The sequence below is a fragment of the Sceloporus undulatus genome, chromosome 10 (assembly GCF_019175285.1).
Source record: "Sceloporus undulatus isolate JIND9_A2432 ecotype Alabama chromosome 10, SceUnd_v1.1, whole genome shotgun sequence".
In the NCBI taxonomy this organism is placed as follows: domain Eukaryota; kingdom Metazoa; phylum Chordata; class Lepidosauria; order Squamata; family Phrynosomatidae; genus Sceloporus; species Sceloporus undulatus.
The window spans coordinates 15,120,284-15,137,350 of NC_056531.1; the positions used below are offsets into that span (position 1 = coordinate 15,120,284).

General features: G+C 44.3%; 1 protein-coding gene across 1 annotated transcript in view; it reads left to right on the plus strand.

Moving 5' to 3' along the window:
- The window catches only part of ELL (elongation factor for RNA polymerase II), a 31,607-nt gene extending 15,690 nt beyond the window's left edge, over positions 1-15,917 (plus strand). The window contains exons 7-12 of the mRNA XM_042441897.1: positions 3,897-3,996; positions 5,562-6,069; positions 9,224-9,290; positions 11,057-11,228; positions 12,054-12,098; positions 13,041-15,917. Of these exons, the coding sequence (XP_042297831.1) occupies positions 3,897-3,996; positions 5,562-6,069; positions 9,224-9,290; positions 11,057-11,228; positions 12,054-12,098; positions 13,041-13,157 (1,009 nt within the window). The 3' untranslated portion in view covers positions 13,158-15,917. The remainder of the gene's footprint in view (positions 1-3,896; positions 3,997-5,561; positions 6,070-9,223; positions 9,291-11,056; positions 11,229-12,053; positions 12,099-13,040) is intronic.
- The last annotated feature ends 1,150 nt before the right edge of the window (positions 15,918-17,067 follow it).

Sequence of the window (17,067 nt, forward strand, 5' to 3'; positions counted from 1 at the left end):
GAAGGAGCTCCGTTTCAGAGCTCCTTCCTGGTTTGCGTCGCTGGGCACAGCCTTCAGACGGCTGCGCCCAGCAACGCAAGGGAGAAAGGGGCCAAGCGGCCCCTTTCTCCTCCTCCCCGCCACTGCAGGGTGTCCTTGGGGCTTGAAGCCCCAAGGACACCCCTTTCCAGGCTGCGGGGAAACAGCCTTTTGCCGCTTCCCCACGACCCGGAAAGCAGCGGATCAGGGCCTCGGAGGCTGCCGGTCTAGCAGCTGAGGCCCCGATACACCGGGCAAAGGCGCACCTATAGGCCGCCACAAAGGGGCGGTCTGTAACGCACCTTTGGAAAGGTCAGACTCTTATGTAGGTGTCTGGGCTACAAAGCCAGCTGTTTTGCATTTAGGTCCAGATGCTGGACCTTGGAATTCTAGCCAAAATAAAATAAAAATAGAGCCCATAAGCAAGAACAGCCCTTCAGTCCAACTCTAGGATCTGCCTGACATTATTCATGGGGAATTTGGCTTCACTTCCTAATGTTTTCATAGAAGAATCCCCACTTCTGAGTTCAGCTTATTAAACCAGAAAGAGAGGAGGGTGCAGGGGAGACACCACACAGGAAGAAGGAAGGAAGGAATATTTGAGCTGATCAGAGCAAAGCAGTATTTTTTAAAGCCTGTCTGAGGGTCTTTAAACAGAGGTTGGTTGGCCAACTTTCGGTTCTTTAGGTATGTATTCCTGCATGGCAGAAGACAGTTGGAGTGGATGCCCCTTGCAGTCCTTTCTAACTCTGTGATTATATGATTATGTCTTCCTGTATGGCAGGGGTTGAATTGGATGGCCCTTGTGGTCCCTTCCAACTCTGATTCCATGAAAATGCAGCCCGTCAGCCTTTTGCAGCATCAGAAGCTCCCCACCAGCCTTCAAAATCTTCCAACATTCAATTTTTTTAAAAAATGACCTGATTTTCATGGGATCTTTGTAACATAATTTCTAGCTGCTGACTTGAGAGGGGTTGCAGAGGAAAACAGAGGCATTTGAGGAGGAGGGATCAGCCATTAGGTAGCTGTTTGGAGGAGAAATGACCCCTGCCCTAGCATGCCCACCCTGGAGTCAGTGTCTTCCAGACATGTTTAACTGCAAACCCCAGTGTCCATGATGGCTCGGTGCTGGTAATTGTCGACCAACACATCTGGAGGGTACTTAAGGTGGGGCCATTTTAAGAGTGTCTCTAAGGCCTGCATGTCCCATGTTCAAATCCTCACTCTCAGCTGTGAAGTTTTTGGAAAGTTGTGAGGATAGGATGGATTGGGGGAGGAAGGGGAAGGTTAAAATGTAGTGCATAAACTAATCCAAACACAAGTTGTGAGATAGATTCGGGTCAGAAAGGAGATGCTAACTAAGCTTGAGGAAGAACTTTTGGCACCATAAGAGCTGTTTTATGGCGGAGTGTCTCAGAAAGTGGTGGATTCACCTCTGTTGTAGATTGGATGGCTCAGGGGTGCTTTAGTTCTGGATTTCCTGCAGTAGCAGGGGTCGAACTGGATGATCTTTGGGAATCCCTTCCAGGTCTGTTACTAGTGTGCACCTTCCAGTCATTTCCAACTTATGGCAACCTATCACAGGATTTTCTTTGCAAGATCTGTTCCAAGGGAGTTTACCTTTGCCTTCCCTGAGGCTGAGAGAGTGTGACTTGTCCAAGTTCACCTAGTGGGTTTCCATGGCTGAACTGGGTTTTCAACCCTAGTGTCCAGAGTCACTGACCCTCAAACCACCTCACCACACTGGCTCTCTTCAGTTCTTCAGTGGTGATTTTATGGTGGTAGGATTCTAGGAAATAATTGTTGCATTGTAAATGTGGTTCTCCCTGCTGATTTTGTAGTCCAAGCTGTATGCGTGTGTGCACATATTGTGATTTTGCAGCAGCACAGGGAGGAGGAACCCACAGAAAATTGCACTGATATCCTCAACTTTTGTTTTTGGAACAAACAAAGCAAGCTGCTAGCCCATATAGCACCAAAACAGAGGTGGGACTCCTGTGGGCAGTGCTTTTCTGGAACCTCAAAATCCTGAAATATGGTGGAAAATTCAGGAAAGGGGGAAGTATCGGAAAGCCCCAACAATGGAACAAAACGTAAAGGAGGAATTCTGCCATTTCTATGATTTAGGCAGGTCACAGACTCCACTTTCCTTTGCACAAAACACCAGAGGTTGCTGGGACACAGGGTTATTTTTTTGACACAGAGAACAGCCAGCCCTGCTTCTGTCCACCCAACCTCATCTTTGTTTGCCCAGGCGGCTGCATCCTTCCCAGGGTCTATTTTTAGGCTCGTGGTCACCCTAATGCCTGTGTGTGTGTGTGTGTGTGTGTGTGTACACAAGAGGGAGAAAGAGACAAACAGGGCTGGAGGAGAGAACATAAGAGACTCTGAGAGCTGCTCTATAAACTCATACCCACAACCCCCTCCATATCATGTTTTTCTGCAAGACGTTTGTGATTTGTAATTTTCCGTTTAATTCTAATTTGGCATCCAGGCCTCAACACACACACCGGCTGCCTTTGCCAAAGAAAACTTTGGGCATTTCAGACTCTTGTTAAATCAACAAGTGTCTCCACTCAAAGCCAACTAGGCTTTTTTTCTTTTTTTGCAAATGGTGGAAACTGTTCAAAGAGAGAAGAGAGCAGAAAAGGGAAGAGCGAGAGACTTCTTGTTTGCCTTAGCAGTTTTAAAAAAAACATAGTTAATACCCATGATAGAAACACGAGATGTGACAAATGTGGGACATTGCTTGCTTACTTGTGATGCAAGGGGAGAAGATAGTTTTGTGTGTGAAGTCTAAATTTCCTAGACACAAACACACTCTTTGCTGGGGACAGCAGGGGTGGGCAAATGTTCTAGGTTTTGGAATTCTCATCTAGCCTGCCAGAGGTAGGCTTTTGTGGTTGTGTTCAAAAGGGGGGGGGGGGGGGTGGAAGGCACTTTATTTTAAGAAGTAATAATAATGTAAAATTCCATTCACTTCTTGGAAGTACTGTATACATTTAGTACTTGGAAGTAGGCAACAGTTCTGGGAAGTATATAACACAAAAGGTCATGGAGTCAGAAAATCTTAGAGTGGAAAAGGACCACAAGGGGCATCTATTCCCCCCCCCCCCCCGGAAACTAAAGTATTTAATGATGCCAATGCAGCCTTTCTTTAAACTTTAAGATCCCCCCTCCTGCCAAAAGGAGAGTCCACTCACCCACCAAGGCAGTCATCCACTGTTGAACCAACTCTAACAGTCAAGAAGTTCTTCCTAATATTTAGGTGAAATCTGTTTTGTAATTTGAATCCAACGCTTCACGTTCTAGTCTCCGGAGGAGCAGAAAACAAACTGCCTCCATCTTCTCTATGGCATTCCTTCAACTAGTTAAGAATGGTTCTATCATGCCACTTCTCCAGCTTTCTGTTCTCTTCCAAGGCAATCCATTCCACTGTTGAACAGTTCTTAAAATCAAGAAAAGATGGGTGGAATTGGATAATAACTTCCAGAATCCCTCAGTAAGCATGATTCTGCAAAGGGATCTTGTAGCACCTTTGAGACTAATTGTGCAAAAGAAGTTGTAGCATAAGCTTTCGTAGACTTGGTCTAATTCCTGAGATACACAGCCATGTTAGGTAGTAGATGATGGGGAGCTGACATCCAAAAAAGTGTAACTTTCTAAACCTCTGAATGCACAGTTCCAGAACGTGACAAAACAGGTGGCTTCTGATGTTCAGTTGGGTTCAAAATCAGAAACCATCCCATATTTGCTTGTAACACGGTGGCTGTTTTGAGTTGCCTTGGGCTTTTGCTTCCGAGCAGAAGAGAGCCGTCTCGTGTGAGGTTGTATGTAGCCTTCCTGATCCCCTTCTGAGCCCTCTGTTTTTCTTCCAGGAAACTCTGCCAGCCACCAATTGCTGCCTGCCCCTCAGAGAACCCTGCACCCAGTCCCCCCCGTGACAATGATGTGCCCATCTCGTCTTCCCCTCCCCAGGTAAGGTGGGACACCTCTAAGCTCTCTCTGATCATGCACCTTATTCTCAGTAGCAGGAAGGCAAATTGACATAGATTTCTGGTTCTGGATGGGCCTGAGGCAGCCTTGAGCTTGTAGAGCAGGGAGTGTTTGGTCTTCCTGACATTCTGGGCTACACTTTCCATAATCCCCTTACCATTAGCCACTTTGTTGGGCATTTCTGGGCACTAAAGTCCCAGAACATCTGAAGGTTTTCACTCTCTGTCAGAGAGCATGCAGACTTTCTTCCTTCATACATATGTGCAATTGCTGCCAGAATTTAGATTTAGGGCCAAAACATACTGCAGAAATAATCCCACTTGAGACCATTTTAACTGCCCAATCTCAATGCCAGGGAATTGTAGGAACTGTAGTTTTGTGAGAATTTAGCCTTCTCTTTCAGAGAGCTCTGGTGACGCAAGAAACTACAATTCCCAGGATTCCCTAGCACTGAGCCAGGGAAGTTCAAGCAGCCTCAAACTGGATTATTTCTGCAGTGTGTTTTGGACCTTAGAAGCAGGATTATCTTCTTTTTGCTTAACCCTGCATACATATATTCAATTTCAATTTCTCCAGGAAGGGAGCTCAAGGTCATGTTAAAAACTGAGCAGCAATAACAATGCAAGAACAGGGACAAGCTCTTAAAACTCCATTTAAACACATCATAATATTAAAGTAGAATGGAATCGAAAGGCACTGAAAAGCACACACACCCTTCAGGGTCCCTATGCCTCAGTAGCTAGCCACTTTGTGTGAATAAAGGTGTTTTTTTGTCTGCTGGCCTCGGGAGTCAGAGAAAGAGGAGGTTGATCTACATCCCTGGGAAAGGAGCTCCAAAAATAGGGATCAGGCACTGAAAAGACCCTCTCTTGCTTCCAAGTTGTTGGACTGGGAGAAAGGCCTTCCCCGAAAATCTGAAAGCTTGGTCAGGCCCAGCTGCAAGATCTGGCACTCACATGTGCTTCCACCCTTCTTCCTATTCTGATGTTAGAGGGCAATTGAGACTATTGCTTCCATTTGTAAGGTGAGGAGGAAGGATGGGTACATTCTATGTTGTGCTGCTGATTTCTTATTCTTTCCTTTAAGAAAAACTACTTAGGATTAATCAGCAAATGGCAAAAAAGAAAGCATTAAAAAACAACAACATTTGACAGTAACTGGAAAAAGTTGCTTCATTGTGCCAGAATTGGGCAACCTCCAGGAGTGTTGGGGAGACATATATATACCTCCCTGTGCCCCTTGTCAGCTGTATCAGCTCACCCAAGTTAGCTGTGAGCAACCAGAAACACACACACAAGTGGCCAAAGGTAACTTTCATTTTAGGGTGTTTTACTTTTTAAAAAATATACTTTCAGAAAACCAAGATGATCAAAGGTCTCAAAACCGAGCCTGAGGAGGAACAAACAGACATTGGATGGGCATCTTTTAGGAAGGCTTTAAGTTATGTCTTCCTGCATGGCTGCGGAGATCCCTTCCAACTGTAGGATTTTGTAATTATCTTTTTAAAAAAACACACACAACAACAGTTTTCTTCTTTATCTCCCCAGAAACGAGCCCAACCCCTGGAATTCACTGATCCCTTGTCCAGCAAGAAGCTGCGGATCTCCCATTTTGCCCAAAGGACTCAGCCTACTTTCAATGGCAAACTGAACTCGGCCCATGGCAGGGAGGCTCCTTTGCACACGGCAGCGGCAGTGACAACGGATTCCCTCACTGCCAGCTCGCTCGCACCTACTCTGGACCTGCTCAGGCCCCACGACCTTCTGACCGACGTCAGCAATGACCTGAGTCACAACGGCAAAGACTTTGAGGCGGCGGGCGAGGCGAGTGGCAGGCTCTCCACTGCCCAGCCAGCAACAGACTCTGCCCAGGCTGGCAAACACAATGGTGGCACGCATTCGAAATTCCGAAAGAAGTCAAAGAAGCACAAGGAAAGGGAAAGGAAGGAAGAACATTCACTGCCATCTCCACCTCAGGCAGGCCCTCGAGAGAAGCCAAACTGTGAACTGAAAAAGGAGAGCGGCCCAGTCACTGGTCCCACACAAGATGTGGCAGGTAGGTGCAAACCTCTGGTTGTTGGTCCCACTAGGGTGGGCCCTTGTGGGCAATGGTTGAATGGTGTGAGTCAGGACAAAGGTAAGATGTGTTGCTTCAATTGGCACTAGCCATTCAGGGTAGGCCCTTGGGTTGTGTCTGATTTACGCCCCATATTGCAGTGGAGAGTCTCTTGAAAGTGGGATTCCTCCTGGTCTCACAGAAGGCAATCACAGACTTGGCATCACTCCTGGTGAAAAGTACCCTGCCACTTGCTAATCATCTTTGAAGAGTAACATATTTACCCCGGGTGCTCTACTGGCTTCTTCATCAGGCAAGGTGTTAAAAATACATACATGAGAACAAAGAACATTAAATAGAAAATGTTAGTTATACTCCTGCATTTTGTTGTTGTTGTTCTCAGTTTAGAAGGTATGGAGTTTACTCGTACTCGTACAGTTGCCTTCAACAATACTTTTATTGGACCAACCAAAATGCACATTATACATGTTGCAAGCTTTTGAAGCCCCACTGGCTTCTGCACCAGGCAAAGATGTTAACAGTCAAACAGGAAAAAAAAGGAGGGGGGATGACAATCTTTGAGTCATAGGCCTCTATTTTGTCAAAATTTTATTTTCAGTTAAGATGATACGGAGAGGTATTCATATAGGCATTGGCCATTCCTCCTTTTTGACCATGCGGGCTCTGGGAGACAAAGAATAAACTCCCAAGAAATAAAATTTACGGTCCATTGGCAACAAGGATAAATGGACAAAGAGGCCCAAGGTCAGCCAGTGGGTTAACATTGCCAAGCCGGCGTTGAAACCCTGGTCTCCAGAGTCATAGACCAAGGCTCAAACCACTACAGCCACACTGGCTCTATGTTATATCATGGTATACAAAAGTATGTGTAGAAAGGGTAATTTTGTGTACTATGAGTAATATACTAAAGAAAGTAATATGAAATGACATAATAAAGTAATATATTATAATAAAGAAAGTAATATGGACACACACATTACACATATTTTAAAAGATAATATTGAACTGTAATAAAATATATAATTTTTTGTTCGGTGCTGAAAACCCACTGATCTTGGGCAAGTCACACTCTCTCAGCCTCTGAGGAAGGCAAAGGCAACTTCCCCTGAACAAATGTTACCAAGATAGACCCATGATAGGGCTGCCATAACTCAGAAATAACTTGCAGACATACAGTAACAATCTGATAAAGCTGGCCTCTTAGGTTTCCTTTTATTTTCATTTTCATTTTTGAGTTGGCTAACCTGACTTCCTGGCATATGCTGTTTGCTCTGAGAATGCAGCTGTTTTGCAACACATCACCCAGTTTACGAGCGCATTTGCCGCAAATCCTCAGGAGATGGCAGTCGAGGGCAAGTCAAGCGCTTCTCTCCTGTCCCCTGCTGCTTGGCTTTATTGTGAGACAATGTCTTAATATTACCTGTGCTGTTGTTGCCACATGAGAACCTGCTGGTAGCCCTAAATCAGGAGTGGGCAAAGTGTGATCCCCCAGACAATGTTGGATTACAGCTTCCAGCATTCCTTACCATTAGTTTTGCTAGTTAGTAGAGCTACTGGATTGTTCCAGTCCAGCAGCTGCTGCTGTTTCCTGTTATTGCTATTGTAGTAGTTAGTGCTGTTGCTGTCTGCCTTCAAATCATTTCTGATTTATGCAAACGTAACCCCATCATGGGGTTTTCTTAGCAAGATTTGTTCAGGGGAGGTGCCTTCCCCTGAGGCTGAGAGAATGCGACTTGCCCAAGGTCACCCAGTTGGTTTCCATAGCTGAGTAGGGGTTTGAACCCTGTCTCCAGAGTTGTACTCCAACATGCAAACTACTACTACACCACACTACTACTACTACTACTACTACTACTACTACTATACTTATTATTATTATTATATCCTGCATTTCCTCCTGATTGGGACTCATTGTGGCTTATAACAGTTCAAACAGTTTTTAAAAATTCAAAGACCTAGCTGGGCTAATCTGGAAAATCAGTCTGCAAAGGCATCTTGTAGTATCTTTGAGACAAACTGAAAGAGAGAAGTTGATAGCATGAACTTGCCTAGACTTAAACATGCATCTGAAAATATAGGGTCAAGTCTACAAAAGCTTGTGCTACCAACTTCTTTCTTGCAGTTACTCTCAAAAGAGGTACCACAAGATTCCTTTGCATAGTTAACAATTGACAGCCTGCAGATGTCAACAAGCAGTTATAAACCATTGTAAAATCTGAAACCAGTGAAAACAAAACAACAACACTAGCAAATAAAAGCCCAGCTCCTTACACAAAGCCTGTTTCAATTTTTAAAGGTCAGAATAAGTAAATCCCCCCCCCCCATTTGTGGAAAGATAGTAAGGAGAGTGCCAGTCTAGCTGCTCTGAGTTCTGGATGGGGCAGCCACCAAAAGAGCCCTGTCTCTCAGGTTCCCACCTGTGAGGCTGGTGGGACAGACAGTGGGTCTCCTCAGATCTCAATATGTGGGCAGGTTCATAGGGAAGAGTACAGTCTTTCGAATAACCTGGACCTGAGCCATTTAGGACTTTATAAGTCATGAATTCTCCATTTTGAATTCTGCCCTGAAATAGACAGGCAACCAGTGCAACTGGTTCTGGTTAACCATTGGGCTGCAGTATGTAGAGCAGTGTTTCCCAACTCTGACCTTCCAGGTATTTTGGACTTCTGGTCTCAGAATCCCAGAACCATTGGCCAAGATGTCAGGCTTCTGGGAGATGATGTCCAAAACACATTGAGTTTGAGACTCACTGACAGTGGTTCCTAGCCTTGGGTCCTACAGATATTTTGGACTTTATCCCCCATAATTCCTGTCTCCTGGCCAAGTTGGTTGGGGTTCTGAGATCTGAAGTACAAAACAAATGGAGGACCAAAGTTTGGGAACCACTAATACAGAGGATTTGCATGATTCACTCCGCTTCTGCCCTGAATCCTCAGCATGAACTGTCACCTGTTTTGCATGCCAGGGATTTAAGTCTTTTGTCACTCCCGCCTCTCCTCCTTTATTTATTTATTTATTTATGTAGAATTTATACCCCGCCTCTCCCAAGATGAGAGAAAGCAACACGTACTTTGTCAAAGTTTGAGAGTGCCAACCATCATCTTCCACTCCATCCCTCCTTTTTGTTTTCCAGGTGTGAACGGGACGTGCCACAACACCAGCGTCACAACATCAACATCGGAAACACCGGCTTACTTACTGTGAGTGTCAGCAAGCTGGCATTTCTAGTTTCCAGATTAGAATAAGGGGCTTGCTGAAAGTGGAGCCTATTTATCCATCTATTTGGGGGGCTTCAGCTACCTACTGGGGATGGGGGCACTCAAATGCCCATTAGCAGGGACAGGAGCCATTTCTTTTGTCTCCCTGGCATTCAGAGATATCTAGAGGACAACTACCTGTAGATGAAGGTGGGCAACATCTGTTGATCCAGGGGCTCATTTTTCTGCCCTTCAGAGCCATCCTATTAAAAAGTCCTCCCAGGGAGGAAGGAAAACATGGATTGGGCTGTATTTCTACTTCTGGGTTTTAAAACTGGCTATTTTTTAATATTAAACAGGGTGGGTGAGAAGAGGAGGGGTGTCCAGAAACATAGTGGCCCTGGAGGCTTCCAAGAAAAGACATCAATATGGACTTTTTAACCAGAAAACAGGTCTATGGGTTTCAGGAACCACAGAAAAGACCCTTGGGGCCACATTTTACCAAACCATTATAGACACTGAGCTACCTGCACCTCTTATATGGATGGAATGTGAATAAAACAAATAATAGAGAACTGCTAGAGGTACACAGTAGTTCTGTTTCTGTAGCTAATATATACCATCTTCTCCCTAAATTTGTTCCATCCTCATTTCAATCCACCTAAATTGATTGGTTAGTTAGCTAAATAATTAAGTTGAAGTATTTACTTATTCTTTCTCAACCTAGCTAGATCTCTTAGACTTAAAAAAGACTTAAAAACATATTTGGATCTGGAATTTCTAAGCTCTACCTCTAAAGGAAGGACCCCTCCAGAATTTGTTCCATCTTTGTTTGCTTAGTTTCATAAGGGTGGAAGAGACTGCATGCACTGCCGGTCCAGGAATAAACAATTAAGTCACCCCCCCCCCCCCAAAAAAGAGCCCTCCATACCCACTTTCAAGACCTCCAAAGAAAGATTTTCTGCCTAGAACGTGTCCACCGAGACGATCAAAGTTCTGGAAACCAAGCCTTATCAGGAATGTCTGATGAAGATATGATTGTTTAGCTTGGAGAAGACTGAGATGAAAGCCATCTTTAAATGTCTGAAGTGATGCCAGGTAGAAGATGAAGTGAGCTTCTTTTCTGCTCCATGGACTTGAACGTGAGCCAGTGGATCTAAATTACAAGAAAAGTTATTCCATCTAAACTTTAGAAGAAAGGTCTTGGCTGTAAGAACTGTTTGACAAGTCAATGTACTGTTTTGGTCAGGGATAAACTCTCCATTATTGGAGGTCTTTAAACCAAGGTTGGGTGGGCATTTTTCAGTGGTGCTTTAGTTGTAATTCCTGCACGGCAGAGAATTAGACTAGTTGGCCCTTGGCGCTCCTTCCAACTTTAAGATTCTATTATTCTTTCTCACTCCCATTCTGTTCCACTCTCAAGCTAATCTGCCCATCAAGAATTTTCTAGTTCCAATGCTTAGGTGGAATCACTTTTCTTTTAATTTGAATCCATTGGTTCGTGTTCTGGTCTCTGGAGCAGAAGAAAAGAAGCTGGCTCCATCTTCTCCATAACATCCTTCAGGTATTTAAAGATGGCTGTCATGTTGCTTTGCTGACTTCTCCTCCCCAAGCTAAACATCCCTGAGCCATCCCTCAAAAGGCTTGCCATCTCAGGCCACCAGCTTTGGACACATTCCCGGTTATCAATATCCTTGAACTGTGGTGCCCAGAACTGGCCATAGGGCTTCGGGTTTCTCTTCATTTTTCAATTCTTCTCCTTACTCCAGCAAATATGGTGCCATCTCTTCCTCGGAGCAACGCCAGAGCTACAAAAACGACTTCAACGCAGAGTACGGCGAGTACCGTGACCTCCATGCCCGCATAGAAAGGATAACGTGCCGGTTCATGCAGCTGGACTCTCAACTGAAACAGCTTTCGCAGGGCTCCGAAGAGTACAAGGTAGGAAGTCTAGGTGGCTAGTGGGAGGCTCAGACTGTAGCCAAACTGTTTATGACAACTGTAGCAGAGAACAAAAGTAGCAGAATTGCCATATTTGATTGCAAGTCTGTGGAAATGGTGATGTTGTGTGCCTCTGGGTCATTTCTGGCTTATGGTGGCCCTAAGGCAAGGGTATCGGGGGTTTTCCTGGCAAGATTCATTCAGAGAGAGTTTGCCATTGCCTTCCTGTTAGGCTGAGAGAGTGTGACTTGCCCAAGGTCATCCAGTGGTTTTCTAGCAATGGAAGAGAAGCATCCTGTAGTGGGTTGGTTCCCTTTGCCCCACTCTGACCAGGCAGGGAATATCAAAAGTCTTTGTAGAAGCCACCGTCCCATTGCTGAAAACAAACATCTCACAAAGTAAGCCAATGTTCGTATTTCCATCGCTGAGCAAGGATTCAAAGCCTGGCCTACCTGTGCCCTAGTCAAGCACTCAAACCACCACAACACACTGCCTTTTCCTAGGGCTTTCTTAGCCAGATTTATTCAGAAGTGTCTTTTGTTCCTTTCCCTCTGAGGCTGAGAGAAGTAACTTGCCCAGTGTTTCCCAGTCCAGCACTCAAATCACTAAACTGCCCTGCTTTTCTTAGGGTTTTCTTGGCCAGATTTTTTCAGAGGTGCCTTTCCTTGCCTTTCCTCTGAAGTTGTTTCCCGGTGTTTCCCAGTGGATTTCTGCGTCTAAGTGGAGATTCGAACTCAGGTTTCCCCTAGTCCTAATACAGCACCAGTTTACCAGCCCCCTCTTGTCCTTGCTATGTTTTAACACTCTGTGCCTGTTCTTTTGCAGACAATCCATGATCAGATCTTACAAGAATATCGGAAAATTAAAAGAGTGAGTCTGTGGGCCCTTGTGTTCGGGGAAGGGGCTGCATGCGTGTAAAAGGAGAGAACTCTGGTCATTGCAGTGTAATTGAGTGGTACCAGGCTGATTTGGGGGGTAAGGATGGGGGATTCTGGTTCTTTTTTAGCCACCCAAGGGCCAGTTTCTTCTTTAGAGAATTTCTTGAGGCCTCATTCATTGGGCCATTAATATACCACCATAATTTATCATCTGGCTCTTACTTCCAGTAGCTGAGGTTTAGGAGGGGTGTTTCAGAATTCTAGACAGCGGGAGTAGAGAAACAGAGGCTGCATCTGCATTTCAGAAATAATGCAGTTTGACAGCACTTCCCATGGCTCCATCCTATGTAATCCAGGTATTTATGATTTCTTATGGCACCAGAACTCTGACAGAGAAAGCTAAATATCTCGCAAAACTATAGATCCCTGGATTCCATAGTATGGAGCCATTGCAGCTAGAGTAATATCAGACTGGATTTTTTCTGCAGTGTAGATGCAGCCAGAATCTGCTCAAAGCTGAGAAATTGCTCAGTAATCTGGGGTCATGGGGAACAGCACATGACCCCCTGGTGAGTCCCAGAGGGCTGCAGTGGGGCTTTTTCCCCTCCGTGCTCCTAAAGCAGGAGTAGGCATCCTCCCACCAGCTGGATGTTTGTTAGGCTGCAACATGCAGCACTCCTTCTAGCCCATGGCTGGACTAGAAGAAATGTATATAGGAATGGGAAATGGGGGGAGATATGGTCTGGGGTGCTCTTGATCAGAGGCCAAACTTAGAGAAGGTACTTTGGAGCCACGGGTTTGGTGGGGTTCACTGAAGAGGATTTAGGAGCACTAAATGGGAGGTTGGTGACATGCCAAGCCAAGCTCAAGGCCCCTGTTTGTCTTGGCATTTCTGAAGTTGTCCTTTATTTTTGTCTTTGTCTCGCCCTCCCAGACGAACCCCCACTATAGCCAAGAGAAGAACCGCTGTGAATATCTGCACAACAAGCTGGCCCACATCAAAAAACTGATAGCCGAGTACGACCAACAGCAGTTTCAGTCTTGGCACTGAGGCAGAGCGAGTGGTGGGGAGAGAAGAGTGCCCTCACTGGGCACATCAATCCATGACCAGTTTCTCAAGGGGGAAGAGGGGTTCGTGTGGGGCAGGGGGAGACTGGGATGTCCATCAAAGAGCCAACTTTCACTCTTCTTTGGGTCCAGTAAACCACAGATCTAATGTCACAAGAAGAGCTAATCTCAAGCTTTTATTCTACAATCCTGGGAACTGCCATGGCACACCGTTTTAAATGTCTCTCCCCAATATTAAAAAAAAAAACAATACAAAGAGAGTTTGCTTATTTTTGGATGCAAGCAAAAGGCCTCTCCATCCCAAAGAATTTGCTCTCCCTGGTGCCCCTTTCCCTACCTCCTGCCCCAGCTTTGAAGAGCCAGCATCCAAATGTTTCTCCTTTGCTCCAACTTTGATTGACAGGCCACATCGCCAATGGGGGTTCTTGGGGAGCAGGGGGGAGATCCACCACCAAAATCAGGATGCAAAATCTGTTCTTAATGCTTGCCATTAAACAGTTGTATCGCACCCAGCTCTCTCTGCTTCTGTGCTTCAGCTGAAGCCCTCGCAAGGTTCTGGCAACATTGCACACTTTTAGCAGGGAAGGAACACCACCTTGTCTTACTTGATGCATTCATCTTTCATTCATAAGCTCCTCCATTCTTTTTTCTTGTTATATTTTTAAAGGTTTCTTCTAAAACAGTGCTTCCTCCTTTGTCAAGCCCTATTTCTTACCTTGTTTACCTCTCTTGCTATGTGTGGTTGCATGTTCACTTCCACACAGCCACACACAGCGGGAGCGTGTGCTTGGGTCAACCCAAATGATACAAATCTCCCAAGGAGGTATTTCTTATTCTTTTTTTCTTCCATCTCTATCTAAGGAGGGAGGTGGTGAGCATACCCGAAACCAAAAAACATCCGGCATCTCCTCCTCCCATTTTGTACCCACAGGTCAGGGATGTTCTCTCCCACTTTTCCCCCTGAAAGCTGGCCACTGGTTTTCTTTCTCTAGCCCTGCTGGCATTTAAAAACAGTTTCTGACAGAGGGGTTGCCCCATCGTTCACCAACTTCAGTGACTCGTGGATCATTGCTTCACATTTAGCTTTGAACTGCTCTTTCCTTTGCAGGGTTTCAGGAGTTCCTCTGTGGCTATTTCAAAACAATAATAATAATATCCAACACTGAGGAGGGGCACTCAGACTGCTCCCCGTCTGAAAGAGGGGGGTATTTCTGCCAAAGCAAGGAGGTTGGAGATTTCCAAATTTGCCCCAGAGCCTCATATGCAAAGAGTCACAGAGGAGGGAGAAGGAACTGATACAGGTTTCAGTGGCATTTCTTCAAAATGAAGATTTTTTTGTTTGCTTTGACTTGGGATGCAAGGAACCAGTGGTGCATTTAGGAAATGAGGCCAAACACTCTCCTTGTGTGTGTTCAGACTAAGTGCAAACCTTTGGCCTTTTTGGTTGTGTGTGCTTCTCTGGAAAGGAAAAATAGGGGCTCTGGATATCTTGTGGCCCTCTCCAGAGACTGATAAGGTGGTTCCCCAAACTTTGGGAGAGGTGCCTGGGCAACTACGGCTCTCATGTCCCCTCTGGCATCATGGTTGGTGGCGGTACCATGCACCACTGCCATGCACAAATCCCATGTGCCACGGTGCTTTTGCATCCTCCATCTTTTCTCTTTCTCAGGCCCAGTCTGGTGGCAGTGAAATGTCATTTTTAACCACTGTGATGTGGGGATCCAACCATGGGTCCGTCTTGACCTCCCTCTTCCTTTTTTTCCGCACCAAGAGTTGGATGCCTTTTGAATTCTTCTTCCTTTATCAATTTTCAAATCTATGAATGATAGATAATCTGGAGAAATACACACACCCAAGAGTTGGGTTCCTGTTGAAATGCCGTTTGTTTAGGAACAGCAACATGAAATGTTATGAGAGGGGTGTGAGTTTAACTTTGTGAGGAGCGTTCTCTCCAAATTTGAGATATTTTTGAGATATTGGGGGCGGGAGCGATGGTCTATTTTTTCAAGGGAAATGATTAAAAGTTTAAAAAGTTGAATCTCAGTTCTTTATACAATAAACTTGTTCTATATGATATTTTTGCAAATGAGAGTTGGATATAAAGATATATTGTGTACATTACACACCTGTGTATATAATATATATATATGTATATGTATAAATAAAATATATATATTCTGGAACTTTCTAGAATTTGGAATAGCTATTTAATGACTCTCCAAAAGGAAGAAAAAATAATACTGTGAGGCTTTGCTTTGCTGCTTCATTTTGAGACTGTGTTTTAAAAAGCATAGGGATTTTTTAAAGTTAAAATAGGCCTTTATTTTCTCTTTTATTTTCATTTTAGCTTTTAGCAAACTTTGTGCTTGGGGCGGGTGATCTTTGCAGGAACCCCTTCCTAAGCCAGTTTGGTCATGTTCTCTAACTTATTCATAAAGTGTGAGTTTTCTTTTAAATAATTGTACAACAGATTATTTTTTAAAAAATACATTGAGCCATGATGATGTTTACAGGAAAAAATGGTTTTCTTTTTTAGGATTAACATGTTTTCCATATTGCCAAAACGTTACCAATTTAAAAGTGGCCCTTCTCTGCTTTCCTAATGCTTTTTCTTAAGAAGGCAGAGAAGGGTTTTTTTATTGTGTACATATTGCAAGGCAAAAAGACAAAACCAAATGTTAATTTTTATTCTTTTAAAAAAAAAATAATAAGTTGCAACATATAATAAAGTCATTGTATTGGAGATGAGTCTGTCCAGGTAATCATTTTAATGCATATCATGGCCTCCTTCAAATGTGCTCAGTTGTGTGTGTTATGCTTTTGCATCCTCCGTCTTGGGCTCCATTTTTTCTCTTTCTCGGGCCCAGTCTTTGAGGTGGTGGCAGGTTGTGTATGTTGTGTATGTTACGTTGCCGATCCTTAAAACTTTGTGAAGTATGAAGTAGGAGAAGATAGACTTGTGAACATTTACTTCAATTTTGGAAAGAGTTTGTGAGCCACACAATGGTCTCTAGCATGCAAAAAGTCAAAGAGCTGTTCTTCTGTCTTGGACCTTCAGCGTTTTGCAGATAAAAAGTGGGACGTGTGTGGCTGAGTAACATCTGAGTGCGGTCAAGATGGCAATAATTATTAATGAGGAAGAATACACAAGGTAAGAGAGTTTGTGGCGGTGTGCTTTTGCTGGAGCTGACTGGGAAGGGCAAATATCTGCTCTCCTTTCCTCTCCTTTCTGTTGAGTTATTGGAGTGGAAATGACTTTTGCATTTAACTCCGTTTGCAACAATTGTTTGGATTTGCATTTTTTGACAGAGGGTGAATAGATGCGAATTTGTGCACGAAAATGAAAACAAGCACATCATACACTTAGCAAGCAATGCGCATTGTACACTTAGGTGTGGACTAGCCCTAAATCTACAAAAACGTACGCTATAACATCTTTTGCAGAGTTAGTCCAAGATCCCTTTGCATAATGGTTAAAACAATCATAGGATACCGGGGAGGGAGCAATTAAACCATCATTAAAGGAAACCCAGTTAAATTGAAATAACAACAAAAAGCATGTTGCTCATAGAGTTAAGAGACACCAAGAGTGATTCCATCCAACCCCTTGCCATGCAGGAATGCACATTCAATGTGCCCCCAACAGATGCCCATCCAGCCTCTGCTTAAAGACTTGCCAAGAGACACTCCTTCACTCTCCAAGGGACTGCATGCGGATGTCAAATAAAATCATATAGAATCATAAGAGTTGGAAGAGACTGCAAGAGTCATTCAAACCATCCCCTTCCTGCCATGCAGGAAATCTAAATCAAAGCATCTCCTATAGATAGCCATCCAGCCTCTGTTTAAAGACCTCTAAGGAAGGTGCCCAGAACTTTTATAGCCCTACAATT